Consider the following 21384-nt stretch of genomic DNA (forward strand, 5'->3'; position numbering starts at 1 on the left):
TATTTTCGTGCGCTAACCCGCACCAAAAACTACACAAATTTAACAGTAAAGTCAGGGTGCGAGTTATATGCAAATTTCACCTTGAGGTGTGGCTTCACAGCATCGCAGCATGTGCCACTCTGAAGCCACACCTCAAGGCAGATGACAAAACTGAACGACGAAGAACCTTGCCTTGAGGTGTGGCTTCACAGCAGCGCAGTGCTGCTATGAAGCCACACCTCAAGGCAAGGTTCTCCGTCGTTAAAGGGACACAAAAGAGAAACCGGAAGTTGAGCTTAAATGGTAGATTATGCTTTCACGATCACAGCCATACCATTCTTACTGCAAACAGATGTTTAATAAGCGAGAAAATAGCGAAAAACTGAAGGATAGGTGCTGACGCCCCTTCGAAATTCCTGCACTACACGTTCGTGACGTCGGAGATTACAAATGCAGGCCGGTCGCGATTGGTCGAGAGCGATTTATCGCTGTTAATAAAACGCAAAATGAAATACACCTTAAACGTACATAAACAGCATTTGCCAACTTTTAAAACCGTTTCAAGCGAGAAAGTACAAGTTTAGCACAAAATTAAATAAGAAAAAATGGCATGGCAATACATGCGGCCGTGATAGTTTCGTAGTTTCGTTTTTGGTCAATGCATCGTCGCGCGCGCCTGTTCCGCTCTACGGTGTTTTGTTGCGTGTTGCGTGGCTCGCAAAACCTTGACTTCGCGGGAAACAGCCAGAAAATGCCTTGTGTGTGTAGTGTTGAGGGCTGTATAAATGGCCCAAGGCACTTGTTCAGGGGCAGTGGCAGTGTTGACTCGATTGTGTCCTTTCATGTGGTGTCGCGCGGAGAGCCCCGGCTCCCCAGCGTTCGCAATGGCTCAGTGCTCTGCCGATGATAAAACGGCAAAAGAGCCAGAGAAACCCATGGTGTGCTCTCTGCGTTTCTCGCCCTTGGATTATGTGTATAATCTTGCCCTCGGAAAGTATCTTGGCGTGCCCCAGAGGCCAGTTCTTTCTCGAGCAGCTGTTCGCTCAATGCGGCCTTCATCAAACCCCCTACCAGTGCCCCTGCAGCAGCAAACTGGCGGCTCGGTGCGTGCTGAATGTCATTAAATAAAGCCACGAAATAACCATACTGAGTACGTGCACAACTTTCTACGCTTGTTCTGTCGGGAACATCGTCGCCTGGCGGACCGCACGCTTCGCCTTCCATCGACGAAAACAAAGCTCTGCTTTCTCACCGCCATCGCACGCGCAAACACCTACCGCTCAAGCACGGAGGATCGTTTTGCGCTCCGTTTCAGTGAATATCGCTGAAATGCAGTCCTGCTTCCCTGGCAAGCTCTTCGTTGCAAGGTTCAGCGGCAGCAACGGTATCCATCGCGGCGAACGCAAACGCAGCGACCATGCATGCAGCCATGATGCATCCAGCGCCTCGGCCGTTTACGCAAGCGGTGACGTATCATGGCACATTCTGATTCGCTGAGAGCAATGCAATCTGTGACGACACTGCTTCAGCGCCAAATCTGGGGTGAGAGAAATTGAGGAAGAGATATTTCGTCTTTGTTTAAGAATTTCTCCGCTAATAACTCATATTTTTGCACCCAACAAAAACTGCATGCATTCCTGAAGGTCCCTCTTTTATTCCAGCTGAACTTCCTGTTTCTCTTTAGTGTCCCTTTAAAGTTTTGTCAACTCCTAGGTAGCCCCACCTTCACCCAATCCCTGCATGTTGAAGCTCCTTTCTCCCCTCCTTCGTGGTCGGCCATTCTCCTCCTCTTTACAGGCCGCTATTTTGCGTTTAATAGATAGCGAACAGTGCACGCAATGCCAGCGAACTAGAACTAGGATCACAATGAGTTGCACTTAATGGTCATTCTTTTACAGTGCAGCAGTAGCTGCAGATTATTTGGGGCAACAGAGCTACTGGCCGAAGATACGACATGAACGAGTCGTGCATTTGCGAATGGAGACTGTTTTTGAAAAGATGTGAGCGTTGTTGTATGCAGTTATTTCCGCGAGTTATACATGCAGATTTTTATTTCTTTCTGGGTTGTCGTAAGTGGGGGTGCGGCCTATACGTGGCAAAATACAATACAGAGTGAAAGGAAGTTTATGGAAAGGAAAATACCGGGGGAAAAGGTTTTCTTACCGATTCAGTGATGATGATGCAGGTCTTGAGGTGGCTTTCTTGACTTGGGTAAAGGATTGTCGTGGTAACCTTGGTCGGGCAACCATGACGTCACCCCCGCTGTCTTCGTCGTAGCTGAGACCGGGAGAGAGCAGGATATGTTGGCTGGCAAAATTCTAAAATGACGCACTTGGGAATTCCTGCCAAAACTAGGGACAGTAACAAACTATACAACTGTACAGTTAACATAAAGCACAGGAGCAAGATGTTACATCACATGTGACAAGGGAGTCACATTGCTGTTTGTGTGGCCCAAAGAACACCTGCAAGCTTACAAGTGAGACACACACGCTGAAAACTTGAAAAACAAGGGGTTTAGTATTGCAGGCAAATTAAATGCCTGAGGAGGGACCATTAAAGTTAAACAGCAATACTCTCGCACTGTTGTCAAGGTAGGATAAATAGCAATGCAAATAAGCCTATCTTTGTCCTGCACTAGGATATCCAAACGAAAAGCTGATTAAGTCATACAAAGGGTCTTGCAACTGTAAGGAAGAAGAAGTGCGTCGTGTAGAGCTCCGCAGCCGGATCGCCAGCGCTACTGAAGTGGGGCTCGGGCTCAACGCTGTTGCTGGTGCGCCTGGCTAAACCTACGCTGCTGTGTCTTCCTGTCGGCGTCCTTCGTGTCGTCCACAGCCGTGCTAGACTTCCTTGTCATACAACCCTTTTTTGAACTTGGCAAAAAACTACTTAGGCGCTACACAATGCTTTTTATGAACAGCCCAGTCGAGTATTTTTCTGTACTCTGAACAGGCAGCCTAGGCTTTCATTCAAAAAGAAGTGCAAAGACACTTACGGCATTTTACGCGGTAAGCAGCAGTTTAAATATGGCTGCTTCTGGCAGGACGAGGTATTCTACCAAAGAAAAAAAACTTGGTGCTCGAATGACACATAAGTCAGTTATTTACAGTCAGTTACTACCCCCCCCCCCCCCCCAACGTCTATATTTTCAAGCACGGACAGAGAACTTTACAATTTTATTTACAGATATACAAATGACCACATGAACATCAATGTCTCACTTTTCCAAGCATTTAGTTGTTGCTAATTCTGCCTTCAAAGATTCTTAAAATATTAAATTATTGGGTCTTACGTCCCACAACCACCATCTTATGAGGCATGCCGTAGTAGGGAACTCCAATTTTAACATGCATACCTGGTGCACATCATATTGGCCCAAGATTAGCATTCTGAAACTTCTAAAATAAGCAGCAGCCCTCACCTGTCATCGAACGAGACCAGCTCATCTCGATCCCCAAACAGGGAGAAGGAAGGGCCATAAGTTGAGCCCACATACTGTGAGCCCGCAGCAAAAGTGGAGGAAGAAGTGCCCAGGTCGACGCGGCGCATGAGCGGCAAGCTCTGGCCTGGTGGGGGCCGTGCAAGTCCCAAGCGATCGGCAATCCGCTGTCGCACTGATGGGGGACAGGCCAGAGGTCGTGAGGACAGACGCGACCGGCGCGTCTGCAATAAGATGACCGAAAGGGAACGGAAAGGTTATTGTGCTTGCGTAATCGCAAAATGCCAGCAATTAGCTAACGTCAATTTGTTAGGTAGGCCAGTTTGTTGCATCACCTAGCAGTATAATGCAAGTGAGACACCCCTATTGAAAACATGCAATCATCAGCCCGATGGGGTAGGGGAAGACAGTAAGGTCGGGAATGAATAGGAAAATGGCAGGCTATGCAACCTTAATATTCCTCGCCAAGCCTCCGTGACACAAGATTTTGATAGCATCTGCTTAAGTTAGTTATCTGTTCATCAATAAATACAGATAAGACTGCATTTTAAAGGAAGCTAAGACTGAAGTGTTTGGCTCTTCATCGTTACTACAATGTGACAATAATATTAAAGATTATGATGGTGTTCATACCCTCTCTCTAGCTCTTACAACCAGCAGATGCTAAAAGCAAAGAGCTACTGACTGCAACAAAATGATGGCCTCAAAGACAAAATCAACGCATAGGAGAAGACATAACACAGCAGGGCACTCACAGTGCGTCGGCTGCTCTTGCGCTTGCTACCCTTCCGGTGAGTCTTGCGGCTGCTGCCAGTCGTCGCCTTGCGCCGCTTGGTTGAGTTGCCCTTGGTCTTGCGCTTGCGGCGGTGGCCAGTGCTGCGCCGCTTGCGCTTAGACGTCTTGCGGCTCGACGTTTTGCGACTTGACGCTTTCCGCCGTCTGGGTGCTGAGGAACGCTTTGCTGGTGCTTGTTTGGCTGATGATGACCGTTGCTGCAATTGACAAGATGGGAGAATGAACGAGAATTTTAGAGCTTAAAGGGAAACACCAGTATGACATCACCTTAATGTGTGAAGCACCACAGCCTATGCTGTCACAGGTCCCCTATTAAACTGAGAACCTCATCAGTATTCAGTGCAACAGAATGTCACTAATTCATTTGTTTCAGAGGAGAAAAAAAGCACTTGATTCTATTCAACAGAAACTCTATGGATAAAAAAAATATATATTTTTTCCAGACCTTAATACAAAGAGCATAGCTGTAATCAGTAATAGCATACTAATTTGAGGTTCTCTTTATTAAGAGTAGACTGTACTGTACATCTTCATTTCTATGTACCTATGTTATACCACTGTCAGATTGGGCATTTTAATGTCATTAGATTCGAATGATATTCGGTGCAAGGAATGCCATTCGACCCATGGTGGTGCTACGCAGGAAAAATTAATGTCATTCGGTCATGATATCAGTGCCGATCATTGTGAAAAAAATTTGCAAGAAAAGAAGAACACGGTATGTGTGAGTGTTTAAAAGTCAATCTATTTATTTTAAAATACCATATTTATTCGAATATAAGGAGGGGTTTTTTCCCATAATATTTAGCCTCTAAGTCAACCCCCCCCCCCTTATACTTCAGTTTTGCCTTTCGGTGTGGCTTTACGGCAGCGCGTGCCATGATGCCGCAAAGCCACACTATAAAGAGAAATTCGCACTGCCGTGAAGGCACACCTAAAGGCGAAATTTGCATATAACCCGCACTCTGCGTGTTGAAGCCCCCCTTCCCCCCCCCCCCCCCCCATCTCGCTTTTTCAAGGTCACCATTTTCCATTTTGGCTGTGTTAGTATTTCACTATTCCAGGCGATCCGCGCTCTGAATCTCCATAAACCGTTGGCTACTTTATATCGCCTTATATTGGTGTGCATACTCAAGTTTTTTTGTTTTTTTTTTTCTTGGGTCCCCAATTGCACCCTCGCCTCATACTCATGACCGCCTTATAATAGAATAAATATGGTGAATATGGGGCTTCGCTTCCCTGAAATAACACGCATATAAACCTATTTCAGAATGTCTGGCCACCATAAGCCAAGACAAGGCTTAGTCAGCTTAGTAGTCATAGCCGATCAATTGACCACAAACAATATGACTGTGACATGGCAGCACTCAACGACGACGCTAATTTGCAGCGGGTGAACCGGCTAGTTGCTATGTACCTTGCTTTGTATGTGCACACAGGCAAATGTTTGTTACATTATGACCAATTAAAAAGTAAAAGCGTTAATTCAAACCGAAAGGGGAAGCTGCCTCAGTTAGAATTAACGAAAGTGAAGAAAAACAACAGTACACTGCGATTGGAAAGCAGTAGGGCATGTCAGCAATTTATTTTTTGAAAAATTTGGTGATCGCGGTCTGCCTTTTTTCCTTGAAGGTGACAGCCAGCACTTCTTGCTCTAACGAGCGAATGTGGCGAAAGGCCTCTTCTTCGCCTTCTTCAAAACTTAGAAAGAGATGAGCGACACTCAATCCGGCCAAGACTTCCACAGCAGGGGGCTGCACTGGTGCTTTGTCCTCCTCCTCCTCGTCATCGTTACTGGCAGCGACAGGTCCTGAACTTCTTACCTGACAAATTATGTCTTCATCCGTGAGCGCACCACACACCACTGCACTTGCGTCCACATCGACGTAGTCCGCAAAGCAAACGTCTTCTAAAACGTCCGCCATGGGGGCGGTGATGCCATGTTCGAGTACAGGTGGCTCGTCAGCTTGCAGAACTTGCTTGCAGAACTTGCTTGCTGAAGCCACAGTGGCGATAGCAATCTGCTATTGTTAGCGCTGTCACTTGCTCCCAAGCACGCACAAGCATGTGTAGCGCACTTAGGAGCGTCACTTGGTAATCGTTGCATAAAATAATTCTTTCCAACAAATAATTCTTTCCACTGAGGTGGAGAGTAAAAACATTGTTACAACCTGCCGTACAGATTTTCTCCCGTTAAAATGACAGACGCCTTGAAACACGCAATATAATTACCTTCTTACATAAACGTTTCTCAAATCACAAATGCTCAATGTCACATTTTACTTTGTCTCTGGGGTAAAGTCTATACATTAGCTTCAAGTGCAAAACCAAATGAGTTTCTTGAACTCGATTGCGGAAGTAATTTGATTCTAATGGCATTAAGTATCGCTGTGTAATAGCCGAATAATGTCATTCGATGCTAATGACATTCAGTTCGAATTAAAATAAAACGTCCAGTGTGACAGGGGTATTACTAATAGCCTGCTATACATTCTTGTTATGCAATGCTAGGAGACTACGCAGCATGCGCAGCACCGTATTTTGTTGGCCAAAATTTGTAAGCATTAAATTTTGTGTAACATTTTCTGATATTGAATATTTGGATTTTATTTCTTGATTCAATTAGATATTCGATTCGAAATCTACTATTCGGTATTGACACACCCCTACTCACAATACAAGACCAACAAGAAATGGGGTCAAACACTACACCAGGGTTCGTACAGAACATTCCAATCAAAATTCAAGGACAATTCATGGACTTCAAGGATGTGAAAGGCCAAAATTCTAGGAGGGAGAGACAAACCTTATTTGTAAGCATTCACTGGAAAAAAGTGAAATCTCCTTCTCAGCTGTAATTTCTTGCAGCTAAGCAGCTCATGAGCTAGACCATGGGTTCTCAAAGTGGGTTCCGCGGAACCTACGGGTTCCGCAGGCCCCTGCTCGGGGTTCCGCGAGCCACTGATAAATTTTTCCTGGTCCCGCTCCCGACAAGTGTCTAAAACGGCGAACACGAGGTGCGCTTGATCCAAAGAACCTCCATTACCCATGTCCGAGTGTCAAAAAGCACATCACAGCGCGTAACAGCAACGCGCGAACTGCGCAATAAATACGCAAGCAGCTTTTAGCCACCCAACCTCTGAGAACGGGCAGCGCGCCTAAGCTTTCGCACTTGAATCTCGGAGGCCGTAGCTTGCCGCCTTTCTCCTATTTGTAGATAGGGTAGGTGCCGATAGCGTGCGCACTGACGTATACGTTGGCGGAAAAAAAAAAAAAAAAAAAAAAAAATCCGCGGAGCACCGCAAATACGCGCCGCAGAAGAGCAATAACGGCGTAGCGACCAACCGAAACGAAGCGGCGCAGTCCGCATCGCCGTGGTCCTCAGCGACAATCGTACGCGGCACGTGACTGACAGCAACGCCGAAGCGCTTCGTGCCTAATTGTGCCTTTAAAGCCTTTATTCTTGCGTTTATCGCCGCGCGTAACACCGTGTTGGCGGCTAGCCGCGTGCCTCCGTAAGTGCGTAGTCGCTATCTCTGATCGCGTCGATAACCACCGCAGTTTCGTCCGCAGCGGTTGCGGCAAATAGTAGTTTCGTTTTCACTCGATGCGCGCGTCGGCTGCGTGCCTTCACAACTGCGTCGTCGCCTCCCATGGCAGCGTCGATAGCGACCGCAGTTTCGTCCGCACTTCTTGCAGCGAATTATAGTTTCGTTTTGCCTTGGTGTGTGTGTCAGCCGCCTGCCTTAACAGTAAAGTCGCCGTCCATGATCGCGTCGATAGCGGCCGCGCTTTCGTCCGCAGCGGTTGCGGCAAGCAGTAGTTTCGCTTTGACTCAGTGCAAAGCTGTCGAAGATAAAAAGCACCGGCTACATCGCGATGGACGGACAATTTGTTGGCGAGCAGCTGAGTGGCGAAAAAATAATCGGGATGTGCGCCCGTTGGTGCAAAGCGCGTCTCAGATGAAAACGCGCGCCGCGAAGGATGTCGCGAGGCCTTCGCCGCTGCTAGCGCTAATCAGTCATGCAATGAAGAGAATTTCAGCTTCCGCACTGGTCTTGTGCTAAATAGAAACAAGATTTGACGATTCATTGAGTAAATAAAAGCGTGTTGACGTAGTGAAGCATTTGCTTGTTTTCTTGATACCCTCGATAATACGACATTCGGTTAATTCGGCGGGGGGGGGGGGTTCCTTGGCACTTTATGGAGCTTAGCAGGGTTCCCTGGGATGAACGTAGTTGAGAACCCCTGAGCTAGACATTTCTTCAGGTGGTTTTTCAAGGTTCACTTTCCCACGGCAGTGATGTCAATCACCTTCCAGCATGATGGTTAGTAGTCTCAGGCTTCATCCAAAGATACTCGTTGTGTTAAAGCCAAATTGCTGAAACTTAGGTTCCACCAAGCATTTCTAGAATCTAGGATTCGAAAATGGATGGCTGCAGTGTGAGCCAGTTAACAAAACAATAAGAATAGTGGTTCAGCTTGGTCACTTGATCCAGCATCGTCTAGCCGCACAATCGCGATGGTAATTTTGAAAATTCCGGCAGAACCAACCTCACAATCAGTGTCGACATTAATGCAATTGGACCTGAAGCAATGCAGTGACATACTGTATTGGCAACACCAAAAATGTTACATATGAGGCGTGTATGCGGCTGGGCTCCTCTCTCGCGCTTCCCACTAGACACACTGCGCTATCTAGCCACCCGCCCCCACTGCAAAATTTGTGCGTGGCGCCTGTACGACTATTGCCTGCTTAATATATATGATGCACGCTCAATTCTGTCAAGCACCAGAGAATTTTAAAGAATTCTTTTTTTTTGTCATTGAAGAACGGTGCCTTCCCAGTGCCACATACCCCATCACCCAAACCAGTGTCATAGATGTACACTGAAGAGCAGCACATATCAAGTGACCCAAGTTGTTGTCAAAAAGGTTCATACCCAGTGACCAAAGTTGGTCCGACGGTTGGTTTCGAACCCGGTTCTCTCAACACAGCAGCGCGATGTCCGACCCGTTAGACCATGGACTACACAGTGACCCAGTTTGGTGGGAAAACGGGATACCTCACGCACCAGAAAATGTGTTGGGTATCTAAACAATGCTAATCGCATTAACAAGCCTTTCTTGGTGCCTGTGGGCACGCCACACTGAATCGAGTAGCAACATATTTAAAATATCTAAGATCGTTTCCCGATAGCGCTCCTGGCATAGTGCTGATGCAGAGTTTTGTTACCTTGAATCACCCACAACTCCAGTTTTAAAGAAATTCAAGGAGCACATTTGACTTCAAGAAACTGTAAGGTCCCTTAAATCTCTTTTTTCAAAATTCAAGGATTTCAAGGAGGTGTACGAGCCCTACTACTCACACAGGGTTCAGGTGAGGATGCAGTTTCCCCGTCAATGGCTGCACGACGGCGCTGAATGCGAATGCGCACAATTTCACTGGCACGTGTGCGGGCAATGGCTCGGCGGAGACCACCCACTTGGCCGGGCCGAAACCGTGATGCCAGCATTTCTCTGAACTCCTCCATCATATCATCAGTCAGCGGCTCATCTGTGACAAGAGACAAGAAGGCACAAAAAGTTACACCACAGCCCTTGGAGGAGTGTTGGATACCTGAATTTTCCATCTAGGTGCAGCAGTAGAAAAATCAGCAGATAGGATGCAATGGAAATCGTACAATGAAATGCTTTACTGAATGGGATAAAATATATTCATGACATAAATTTTAATGAAATGTTAAGTACAGTGAAAGCTCGTTAACACGTATCTGGCAGAAACTAGGCATTAACTTCACACTAATCGCCAAGTATAAGGTTGCGTCCCTTTGACATGCACCACTGCTACTAACAAAGAAATAAATGCGACGGCACCGTAAATGTTACCCAACATACCCATTTTTTTTGTAGCAGTGAAAAAATTACAGCTTTCTCACACAATACTGTAATAGGACAACGGCACATGTGTCTAAAGCAGAAAACCAATGTAGGAATGACATTAAAGCTCCTAAACAAAGCAGAAATGTAACATGCAACCCGTCACAAAACTAGTTTTGGATTTACACGGCAGGCACGAAAGTGTCATGGCTGGCTGAATGCATTTGCTCAGACGGCGATAAGCATCATGCGAATTTGCCGTGACCCTTCAACCCTTCAGATTTTAGGATCTTTGACCGGAGGCAAGTCACGCCTAACCTGACAATGAAACAGCACGGACGGTGTGTGCTTATAACCGTCGGCACCGGCTTTGTACGGAGCTGTGATTGAGTCAGCCGATACGTGGTACTTTCGCCTGTCACATAGATTGGCCTCCCCTATAACCCACCTGCTGTAGAGTTGGGATAGCCCTTCTGTATTTTAGGGAACTGAAAAGCAAAACTTTCTATGCAACAAATAAAATATTGATGCAAAACACTTGTCTACTACTGAGAATGTCATTGATATTGAGAACCTCATTGATATTCAGTACAACAGAATGTCACTAATTCATTATTTTCAGAGGAAAAAAAAAAAAGCACTTAATTCTATTCAACAGAATTTCTATTGATAAAAAAAAAATACTTTCCAGACCTTCGTATACTAGAACTGAGCTGTAATCAGTGCTGGCATACTTATTTGGTGTTCCCTTTATTAAGAGTAGACTGCACTGCATATCTTCATTCTTATGTATTTAAGTTACTGATAGCAATGCTAGGAGAGCTTTTGCACCACCACATTTTCATAGCCAAAATTTGTAAGCATTAAATTTTGAGATAGCTTTTCTAATATTCGATTTGAAATCAACTATTCTGTATTCACACACACTCCTTGTTATTCTGTTCCCGGAAAACGAGATCTTTCGGCACTAACGTTTAACATGTTGCCAAAGTGCAATTGTGATACGTTATCCAGCTGCTAGATCGCACGTGAAAACAAAAAGATGCAAGGTATGCACATTCCAGAGTAGCAGGCGCCTGCATGGCAGCTTCGCTGCAGTCCTCGCCCGCCCATGTCACATGAAAATGCAGGCGTGCACTCAGTTTCCTCTTTGGTAGCATTAAGTTTTCTCACTGGTCGTCGGATTCACAGCTACCGCCCACCAATCCTATTGCGATAAGCATCTTCGCCTATATGTTTTTCAGTGCTTGTGGCATGTTGACGTTGGCAAGTGGCACTGCACGCCTTTAGGCGATAACCCACAAGCGCCACCATTCTCTGCTGCAGGCGGTGCAAACTCAGCGCAATGTTTCGCTCTGGCAGCATCATATTCTGGTGTCACCCACCATGTCGATTTCATTTTGGTTTGCCATCGCCAGCTGAATACATTGTGCAATATGAAAACAAGAAAGCACCTCGGGCCACTCGTGCCCCACTAGCTTGACGCACGTTGGCATCTCATGCCACAGGCCCACGTTGGTGTCTCGTGTTGCAACAATTCAAACCCTTTGCATTACAATATAGATATCAATTACAGTTGAGCGTGGCAATTTTTTCAGTGACTTCGGGTCGCACGTATTCTTGGTTACTGCGTTTTTTCTTGTGTTATACCAAAATGTATGAATGAAGTTCTACTGCATTCATTACATGCTGATATTGGCAAGAAACGTTTACATTTACTTCTTTGTATTGGATAATTTGTTATACTATGTGCGTTTATTATATTGAAGTTTAACTGTTCCTTAGCCTGAAAGGTTCAAAGGGCTGCACAATCTTAGAGGCTACACTGACTGCTGCCTGTTTCCTGCATGGAGGAACCTACAATTTTTTCCGAGCAAGTGCAAAAGGTAACAGTAAAGGGTCGCACGTGGTACGTCAGCTGACCTAACACAGTGATCTGAAAGTGTTGACACGTGCAACATAATGTGTGTAAGGCATACCTTCCTGCGGGGCATGGTCAGGTGCACAGTCGGGGCAGTACCACTCCTCTATGGGCACAGAGTCTAGTGGGGGGCTCAGGCACTCGCAGTGGTACCCCAGGTCACAGGCATCACACAGAAGCAGCCGATCCTCGCGATCACACCGACCACACACTTCACAGTATGTCAAGTCCTCTTCTTCCTGCTGCTCCTGGGCTTCCCCCTCACCAGGGACTGGCACCGAGATCTGGTGGACCACTCGGTCTCCCTTTCGCACCAAGATGAGCCGAAACACAGACCGGTCCACGGGGCATGTGTTCATGTTCTGCGCATGTGCAACAGGCCCAGAACAAGAATTTAGGCTTGCGCAAATGTTTGATATGTTACATTATTTGATCAAATATTGATATTTGGTGTTAGCTTCAGTTGAAATTACAATATTTACAAATTTCGAAGAATTTGGAACAAATGAATATACAGTGGAATCTCGATGATACAAATCTCACGGGGTCATGAAAAATATTCGTATTAGCCGAAATTCGTATCATCGAAACAAAATTAAAACTAGCTAAATTAAGGGGGGATGCAGGGATCAGATCGCGAAAATCCCGAGAAAAATCGATTTTTGAAAACCACGCGTTGGGTATCTGCAACGCCTAATCTACGCTGCATCAAAATGGTTTGGCTGAAAACGCACTGAAAGTGCCCGAAAAAGTTTAATTCGTCAGTGCGCAGGGCGAGAAAACAGCTTTAAATTGCGCAAAATCACCGCAGTACACGGAGCCATATCTCGTATTTCCCGCCACCGAGCGCCGCCATCTTGGTATCGTTCGAAAGCTCAAAGTTTCGCCGTTTCGCTTCTTAATTCGTCCGTCGTCGCCAACTTGTAACAAACGCACAAAGACCAAAGAAGCGCGGGTCTGCGATAGGTAGTCACACGGGCCCTCTGATAAAAGCGGGCCTCCATTGGTTGCTGCTGTGGCAGGGGCAAGATGGCAACCGCAGTTGTCTGCTTCGTAAACCACGCCGGCGTCTTTACTTGACACACAGAATTCGGATTACGGAGAACTCCCAGGTTAGTGATGGATCGTCGCTCGTTGGCGAATAAACTTTGGACGAAGCACGCCTTCGGAATACGGAAGCGCTCCTACGGCAAGAAAAATACGGCAATTAGCGGGAGAAGCGGAGGCGCACCCGACTGAATGAGCGCAACCTTGCACTGTGGATTACGTGCCGCGTTATCTTGCACCGTGTGACTCCAGCAGTGAAACCTACAATCGCCCTGTGCCATCGGCACCGATAAAGCAGCCGACGGAAGACGCGCCAACGGAGGCTCCCGCGCCTCGGCGTACGGCCGCGCGAATCAGCTGAGATCGTATCTCGGTAGACATAGCTTGCCGCGACTAGGCAAAATGGCGCAAAAAAGAACGCGGCCCGAAGCACGGCAGCCACTCCGCCCGATGGCACGCGGAAAAGAAGGAAAAGCACAAAAGCAACAAAAGCGCCACCACTTCGAACTCTTCGCGCCCATTCGCGGCCTCCGCGCTGTCCGGCGTCTCGTCCGCGCCTCCGCACCAAAAGAGAAAGGGAGAAAGCGCGTGACTGCGCGCTGTTCTCTTTCGTGGCCGTCGGTGGGGCGGCATTTATTCGTATCAACCGACGCGGGTCGAAAATCGATTTGTAACAACCGTTTTCTTGCACGTTGCAAAGTAATGGGGCTCGGCCGGGACCGCAGAAAAATTCGTATCATCCGGAAATTCGTATTAGCCGTGATCGTATCATCGAGGTTCCACTGTAAATGTGAAAACGTGTACAATCAGGAGTTTTAGCTTTGGTGAGCAAGTTACATTGCCATTGACACTGGTCATAGCGAAGACAGGCCATAGACGAATGGTACCTTAGGCTACAACAAACCAGAATGAAATCATCCATCGCAATGTAGTCAGCAAATTTATTATTAGCCTACAGATCACACTCAAGAGCCTCTACTTGCAGCAGTAATGGTGTCTCCGGCATTTATCACGCTGCATGCCTTGCAGCCAAAACAACTTCAGAAAGACTAACTGCTGGGCCAGCTGATCTTGCATTCTGATAACGGCACGTTAAGAGTGTAGGATACCAGACAGACACTAAGAGACAATGACGTGTCTGTTTTGCGCCTGTGTTGTTTTATCACTTTGCGTTAACATACCCCTTTGGGGGTGGAATTTTTTCACACAAACCATGTGCCTGTGGTCAATATTTCTTTTTATTGCAAATTCCAGTATTAAACGATTGAGAACTCATGAATACAGCAAAAATTTATTGCAAGCAATATTTTGTCTGAAAAACACTTTACTCGCACCAACAGTATACACACAAATGCACTATACAGTAAAAGAGAGAGAAATGAACTTTATTGATTGACCACACCTTGCAACAGATCAAGAAAAGTGTAACAAAATTTATGGCTATGAATTTGTTGTCACCGAATTTACTGTTCACATTTGATCACAAGAAGAAATGCATCAAAAGTGAGTTGTAAGAAGAACCGTCTGAGCAGTTGCCACGAAAAGAGGCACCGCAGGCGACCATACTGAAATCACAACTGCACACACCCCAGTGTACGGGAATATGCAAACCACCAAAAGGAGAACTGCAACTGAAGGCAAAGAAAATGAAAACTGATTTGTATCTCTGAACTTTGGCTGCACTGCACTACTGGAAACGCGATGGGATCGGCTGTAAAGAATGACAGCATCTCCTCCACGCAAGCCTTGGAGGTAGCAGATGACATGTGCGCGACCACTTGACCGTGTGCTCAAAAGTAAACAAGTTATGCACACCGGTAAGCAGAAACACAGCTTCAAATTACCTTGGGTGACTCCATAGAGATGGCAACACCTCTCAAAAACCATTGGTGTCGAATACGTGCAAAACACTAAACATAACATTCACGTCGTACATGTACACTTGAACCTCGTTATAACGAAGCTGAAGGGGAGCCGAAATTACTTTGTTATATCAGTTACAGTAGAACCCCGCTGTTACGTTCCCGGGTGCTGCATTTTCCCGGCTGTTACGTCGTTTTCGGCTAGTCCCGGCCCAGCTCCCATAGAACCCAATGCATTGGTAACCCCGCTGTTGCGTCGCAACTGCGGGAGCATTCCCGCATCACACATTGTGAACTGCCACCCTGCGCCGGCCCGAGCGGCCATTCTGACTTTTCATGTCGCTTGGCTTGGTGGCTTGACGATGGCATTGGCCGTCCAAAGTGCCGAAGGCGACACCTATGACGTATATTTTCGGTTTCCGTCAGCAAAAGATAGCAAGTACGGATCTCAAAGGCCGTCTCCGGCCTTCGAGATCCATACTTGCTATCTAAAGATGGTGTCTATGACGCTTGTGGCTCTAAAATTAGTTTTGGCGCATAGATCTTTCGTATAAAGTCCAAGGGCGATAATGTCGTCGCCGCGCGTCATATGCTGTATGTGCGAGTGAAAGCGTGCGAGGGGAGCTGACAACCACGTCTAAATCTTGCGTAAGCAAGAAAGAAAAGCAGGGAGGGAGAGCGCCTTTTTCCGTTGCGCTTGAGGCACCGGTGAGGGAGCAAGGAGGCAGGGATAGCGAGTGACGTTGTACTCTAGCATCAACTGCGGACTCCGCGGCGGCGTGCGGGCCGTATCTTGAAAGCGATCTGTGTTGGGGGCAGAGTCTAGGCAGTGTAGGTGCGTCGGCGGCTCGTAGCTTTATGCGTGCTGTGTGTCCTTGGCGCTTAGTTTGCGTTGAAGCGATAGACAACAGCACGAAGGTCACTTCGCTCACTGCTGCAGCGGCGCTTCCTCACGCCAGCGTTGACAGCGTGTGTCCGCGCTTATAGAGTGTGATGTGTTCATGTTTGCGTGTGAGCGCTGACACAATGCTTGTTAAGCGTGGTGTCAGCGGTTGTCATGAGTCCACGCACCTCTGCAGTCCGGCTGTGCGACGAGATCGCGCTGCAGATGCCGTGCCACCTCGAGACTCCGACGACTCCGGCTATGCGCGGCGTGTGAGCGTCACGAGTCACGCGCGGGCATCACGAGTCTGCGCGCCTCTGCAGAGAGATCGCGCCGCGAACGCCGTGCCACCTCGGGATTCTGACCGCTCCGACTCGAAGACAGTGAGCAAGCTCGCTTGGCGGCCTTGAAAACGCGCTCTTCTTATCAAATAGGCAGCTGCATAGATTCGCATGCAAACTTTTTTACCAATTTTTTTTCGCGAAAATAGAGGGGGGTGCTTAGAATCGCGAAAATATGGTAATTTGCAATCGCAATCGATACTTCGGCTTTCGGGTGAAATGACGACTTTTTTTTCACACGTAAGAATTAAAATAAAATTGTGCACAGTTCAATACTACCCTCCATTTCTCAATTTTTCCTGTTTCCCAGCTCTAGCGTTTCCTGGCTCTTCCGTTTTTTTTAAACGGTCCTGTGAAAAACGTAAAACGTATCAGCGGGGTTCTACTGTACTTAGTTATATCCATTATTACCACTTACTGCAATATATGGCCAATGGGGGTGCACAATTGTAAACATGGAAATGAGAAGACGGCCTTGCGGTCTGGACCGCTACACAGCCATGCCATGCGATGAAATTTGAATAAAACAACAAAAGAATCTTAGGAGTGCGCAACACACGACTTAGCACCTGACACGACAGCCTTTAGAGAGCGGCCTTCTGTTCCATTGTGACAGTCTTTCACGTTCGCTTTCCACTTGGCTCATCACGGTCCAGCAGCACGTGGCATAAAACACAGTGCTCCGCAGTGTGATCGAGGAGGCAAGCGAACTTCGCCGCGCCCTCCGAGATTGCACTGATGCCAATGCGACGCACCGCAGGTAGAGGAAGAAGCGAGGGCCTGGGCCTGACCCGCGAGGTTGCACCTGGGAGGTCTTCGAGGCCAGGTCCAGCTGCGGCTGCTTGCGTGGCGCGCCGTAGAGAAAGAAGTTAATGCACTAATCTTTCGCACTGCGGCGCGTAGCATGGTGCAACTCGCACAGGCTTGCGTGTGACCCCCCCTCTAAGATTGCGCCAGGGACATCTCGGAGGCCACGCCCAGCTTCGCCTGCCTGCGCGGCGCGCAGAAGTGAATACACTAAACTTGCACAATGCTGCGCGGCTGGCACAGCCAGGCACGCGCAAGAGAGGGACGTCAGTGGAGAAGTGTGATAGTGAGTTAGGGCTTATGCGCAGGTGCTCAGCTACGCGCGGCAGTGAGAAAGACCAGTGTTGCTCAACGACGTATTTGACGCGGGGCGCAGGAGTTTTGAACTGTCGCGGCGAACAAGTGCTGAACCCCGCAGAAAGTGATGCACTTGGCACGCAACGGGCGGGTATTTTTTGGTTTCTGAGATCAATTTAGTTTGTTATAACCATCGGAAGAACAGTGTCACTTCGTTAAAACGAGGATTTCAAGGGGAATTTCATTTATCATATTTTCTGGTGTATAAGACCAGTTTTTTTCTTTGAATTTTTCGTCAGTGCGTCTTATAGAAGAGTGGGACTTATGTACGTTTTTTTTTTCTCCGGAAAAACTGCCGTCATAATTGGATTCGATGTTATGGCTACACGAAGCGCGCTGGTTGACTTAATTGCTACAGGTTCTCTGCGTGCTATCGAGGTGCCGGGTTCTTTTTGTGATCGAGTTCCCGAGCGCCGTGCGAGAAGGACGGAGCAGCAACGCAAGTGACGACAGGCTAACTGCAAGGCGACTGACCTTGAAGTCGTCGCATATGCAGATCGCTGTCAAGATATGGCGCGCGACGCTGTGCAATCTACGCAGTTGCTACCAGAGTACAAGCCGCTCCACACTTCACCCCTCCCTTCCTCCCTTGTGAGCGATTCGGCTCACCGCCGCACGCTTTCACTCACACATATAGCATACGGCGTGGGGGGACGATGTTAGTGCCCTTGTACTTTATACGGAACATAGCGGCAACCACGATGGCAGAAATGTGCCTGGAGTGGAAATATATGGCACCCATATGCTTGCACGTGTCCTGCATTCACGCAGTGAAACGTTGCTTTAATTTTTTTTAGATCGCTTACCAAATGAACAGGTGCGTTTTATACACTGGTGCGACTTACATACGTTTTTTTTTTTCGCCATAAGCTTGCACGTGACCCGCATTCACGGAGTGAAACGTCGCTTTAATTTTTTTTTAATCCCTTACCAAATGAACGGGTGCATCTTATACACTGGTGCGACTTACATAACGTATTTTTTTTCTCGAGAAAACTGCTGTTTTATACAACGCTGCAATTTATAGACTGGAAAATATGGTACTTCGTTATATTCATTATTTTGGTATATCCCACTTCGTTATAATGAGGTTCGAGTGTACGTCGAAAACCGTGTGGAACGGATCAGCAGTGCCATACATGTATGGCAAAAACCCTCAAAGGGTTAAAGCTATCTGCAAGTGAGACCTACACACACATGGTGCAAAATACAGAAAGGATACACATAGCGTTCCCATGGTTCTTGTGAACATAGCAATGTGTTCTTCATTGCATCATTTAAACTGGTCTCTAGCATAATTTTTTCAATGCCTGTTACTAGTGCTCTACAGCTGCCAAGATCCGAGGCTTGTTTGAATTAATTGCTGTAGAACCGAAATACCATTTGAATGCCACAGAGCAACACACATTTGGAGGGAGATGGTGAATGGCGGCGAGTCCTAGTTATTTGATTTTCCAAACTGACAAGTCAAAATAAGGATTTACTGACATCCACACCCTCTACAATGCTTTGTCATCCAAACTAATGTGAAACAAGCAAATGGAAAAAAAAAAACAATGCGAATGCAGACATCCATGCCCACCTTGGCCCATTCTTGTATGCAGTCGAGGCAGAAGGTGTGGTCACAGCTCTCGGGTGTGCCCACCTCCTGTCCCAAGAAACGGTTGAGGCAAACAGCGCATCGCTCTGCCTGTGCGTCGCTCAGGTCGCTGTCGCTAGCCTCGGCCGCAGCATCGGCTGCCTTGCGCAGAGCAGCATGGACAGCCTTCTTGGCCGATGCTGCTTCCAATGTTGTGGCCACCATCTGCTGCTGGCAACCTTCCAAGAGCAGCTCTGGAAGAAAGCGCACACGAATGAGCAGCTGCAGCCATCGGAACCCTCAAATGACACAAAAGTGCACCGTTCTAGAGGGATGGCATGCAGACGTCATTACACATTATTATACAGTCAAACCTCACGGTGAAGTTGCTTCTGACACGAAAACACAGTAGAACCTTGTTGATACAACCCAATTTCGTATGATGTCCCGATGCCAACGTTGCCACTGAGAACGCAAAAAATTACCCAATATGGTTACGCTTCTTTTTTACCGGCTAATATGTTCCCGAAAAACACTGTATTTCAGCACCAACATTCAGTATATCGCTGGACTGCGATCATATGGTATGTCTTCTGGCCGCTAAATCCCATGTGAACAAGAAAAGGTGCGAGGCATGAGCAACGGCGCCTGCAACGGCAGCTTCTTCGCAGTACTCACCCACTCGTGTTACGTGCAAATGCCACCACACACACGGTTTCCCGTTCCGATACCAGCAAAAATCTCCTAATAGGTTGTTGCATGCCGCCATTCACAGCTATCGCCACCAACCCTATTGTATTGCGATAAGCATCTTCACCCATCTGTTTCATGGCACGTGTGGCACAGGAAACGTACTGCCTGCGTTAATATGCGCTAAACCCAAACACACCACCATTCCCTACTGCAGGCAGCGCGGTTTCGGCCAGCGTCGGGTTTCACTCTGGCGGCATCGTATTCCAGCGTTGCCCACCAGCTTGATTTTGTTTTAGCTTCCCATCACTGTGTTAAAAACCTTAAATTTAACCGCGGGTCTGAGGAGACCACGCATGATGTGCTCGATCGCCGAGTCCGAGAGGCCGATGCGCGAAGTGTCTAGCCGGGGGTCCAAAGAGTACGCAAGATGTGCATGGTCAAGAAGGGTCCCGAGGATTGCGTGTGTGATGTGCTTGATGAAGCACCGATGGCCAAAAGGCTTAGCTGCGGGTCCGAGCATTTCTTGCACGATGTGCTTGGAAGTAAACTTGGAAGTGAAGTCCGAAGCACCAGTGGTCGAAACGCTTAACTGTGCGTCCAAGCCTTCCGGACGCGATGTGCGCGTTGCTGATGCTCGTTATGCTTAGCCGTGGGTCTGAGACGTCCACTAACGGAGGGGTCTGCCGCGCTTCTGCAATGTCTGCGTCGCGCCCATTTCAAAACTCGCCAAGAGCTCGCGAGGTGCAAAGAGCAGACGACGTCCCTACGGAGCAAGCGGCGAACCAATGGTGAACCGCGCTGGAGTACCGTGACGGGCGCGATCAATTGGAGACTTCAGAACGACCTTCAGTTAAAGTGTAGACCGCTTATAACGTAAGTCGCCGGAGTCGTGAATATCCGCACTATAAGCGGTACCGCACTATAACCAAAGCAACAATTTTCAAGGCCCGCACATATGCAAAACATGTGCACCGAGCCGCCACGCGAATGCGATAGTCCAGGAATGCGGCTAGAACGTTTGCATTCAATTTACAGTCGAATCTCGTTAATTCGAACCAAATCACGCGGCGGCGCCTCACGCGCGAACAAAAAAAAAAAAAAAAAATGCGGCGGAAATTTCACCCTCTCTCAAATGGCAAGGTCGCCAATTCTGCGTTGCGCCGGAACATGCGTCTACGTGCCACCGTCTCAGCCACGCTACCGTAGCCATGTGTAGAAAATGGCAGTGAACCCTTCTTTCTCCTTTATGCTCCCTCTACTTTCTAGTCACGTGTTGACCTTGCACGCTGCGGCTACGGCGCAAAGGGAAGCAGCGGCGCTGTCCCAGGCCGGCCAACGCCCGCTTCCCGATAACGGCAGAAAACGAAACTTCGGGGAGCTGGCGCCGGGCCGGCTATAGCGGGCGACGCCTGCACGGCGGCGGGCGCGCACGGTGACAGTCGAAAGTGAGGGAGGTACGAGGGAGGGTGAGGGGAGCCACCGAAGCGACGGAGTTGCCGAGGCGGAGTTGCCGCCCTCCTCCCTCACATTCCAGTCTCTGCGTGCGCCCTTCCCCGTGCCGTGCCGGCGCCGCCCGCTCCCTGAAGTTTTGTTTAATGCCGTTATCGCGAAGCGAGTGTTGTCCGGCTTTGGCAGTTTCGTGGCCCTCGCTCGCTATGCGCGCTGTGATATTTCACGACTTGCACTCAAGATTCTGGTTTCAGCCTCACTGCCTGTTCGTTCGCACCACGTGCCCTTCTCCTCCACTTCGTCTCTTTCTTCCTCGAGCACTCCTTGGGGCGCCCGTTTGAGGGGAGCG

At 48.0% G+C, this 21384-nt stretch overlaps 1 protein-coding gene across 3 annotated transcripts in view; it reads right to left on the reverse strand.

Annotated features, from left to right (window-relative positions):
* The window catches only part of LOC119450173 (PHD and RING finger domain-containing protein 1), a 52249-nt gene that overhangs the window by 17577 nt on the left and 13288 nt on the right, over positions 1 to 21384 (reverse strand). For all 3 annotated transcript variants that reach the window (XM_049665681.1, XM_049665683.1, XM_049665682.1), the window contains exons 5-10: positions 18897 to 19147; positions 12076 to 12379; positions 9586 to 9773; positions 4177 to 4413; positions 3404 to 3645; positions 2143 to 2256 (exon numbers count right to left, since the gene is read on the reverse strand). In XM_049665681.1, coding sequence (XP_049521638.1) covers positions 2143 to 2256; positions 3404 to 3645; positions 4177 to 4413; positions 9586 to 9773; positions 12076 to 12379; positions 18897 to 19147 — 1336 coding nt within the window. The remainder of the gene's footprint in view (positions 1 to 2142; positions 2257 to 3403; positions 3646 to 4176; positions 4414 to 9585; positions 9774 to 12075; positions 12380 to 18896; positions 19148 to 21384) is intronic.

This window comes from Dermacentor silvarum, chromosome 4, assembly GCF_013339745.2.
Source record: "Dermacentor silvarum isolate Dsil-2018 chromosome 4, BIME_Dsil_1.4, whole genome shotgun sequence".
In the NCBI taxonomy this organism is placed as follows: domain Eukaryota; kingdom Metazoa; phylum Arthropoda; class Arachnida; order Ixodida; family Ixodidae; genus Dermacentor; species Dermacentor silvarum.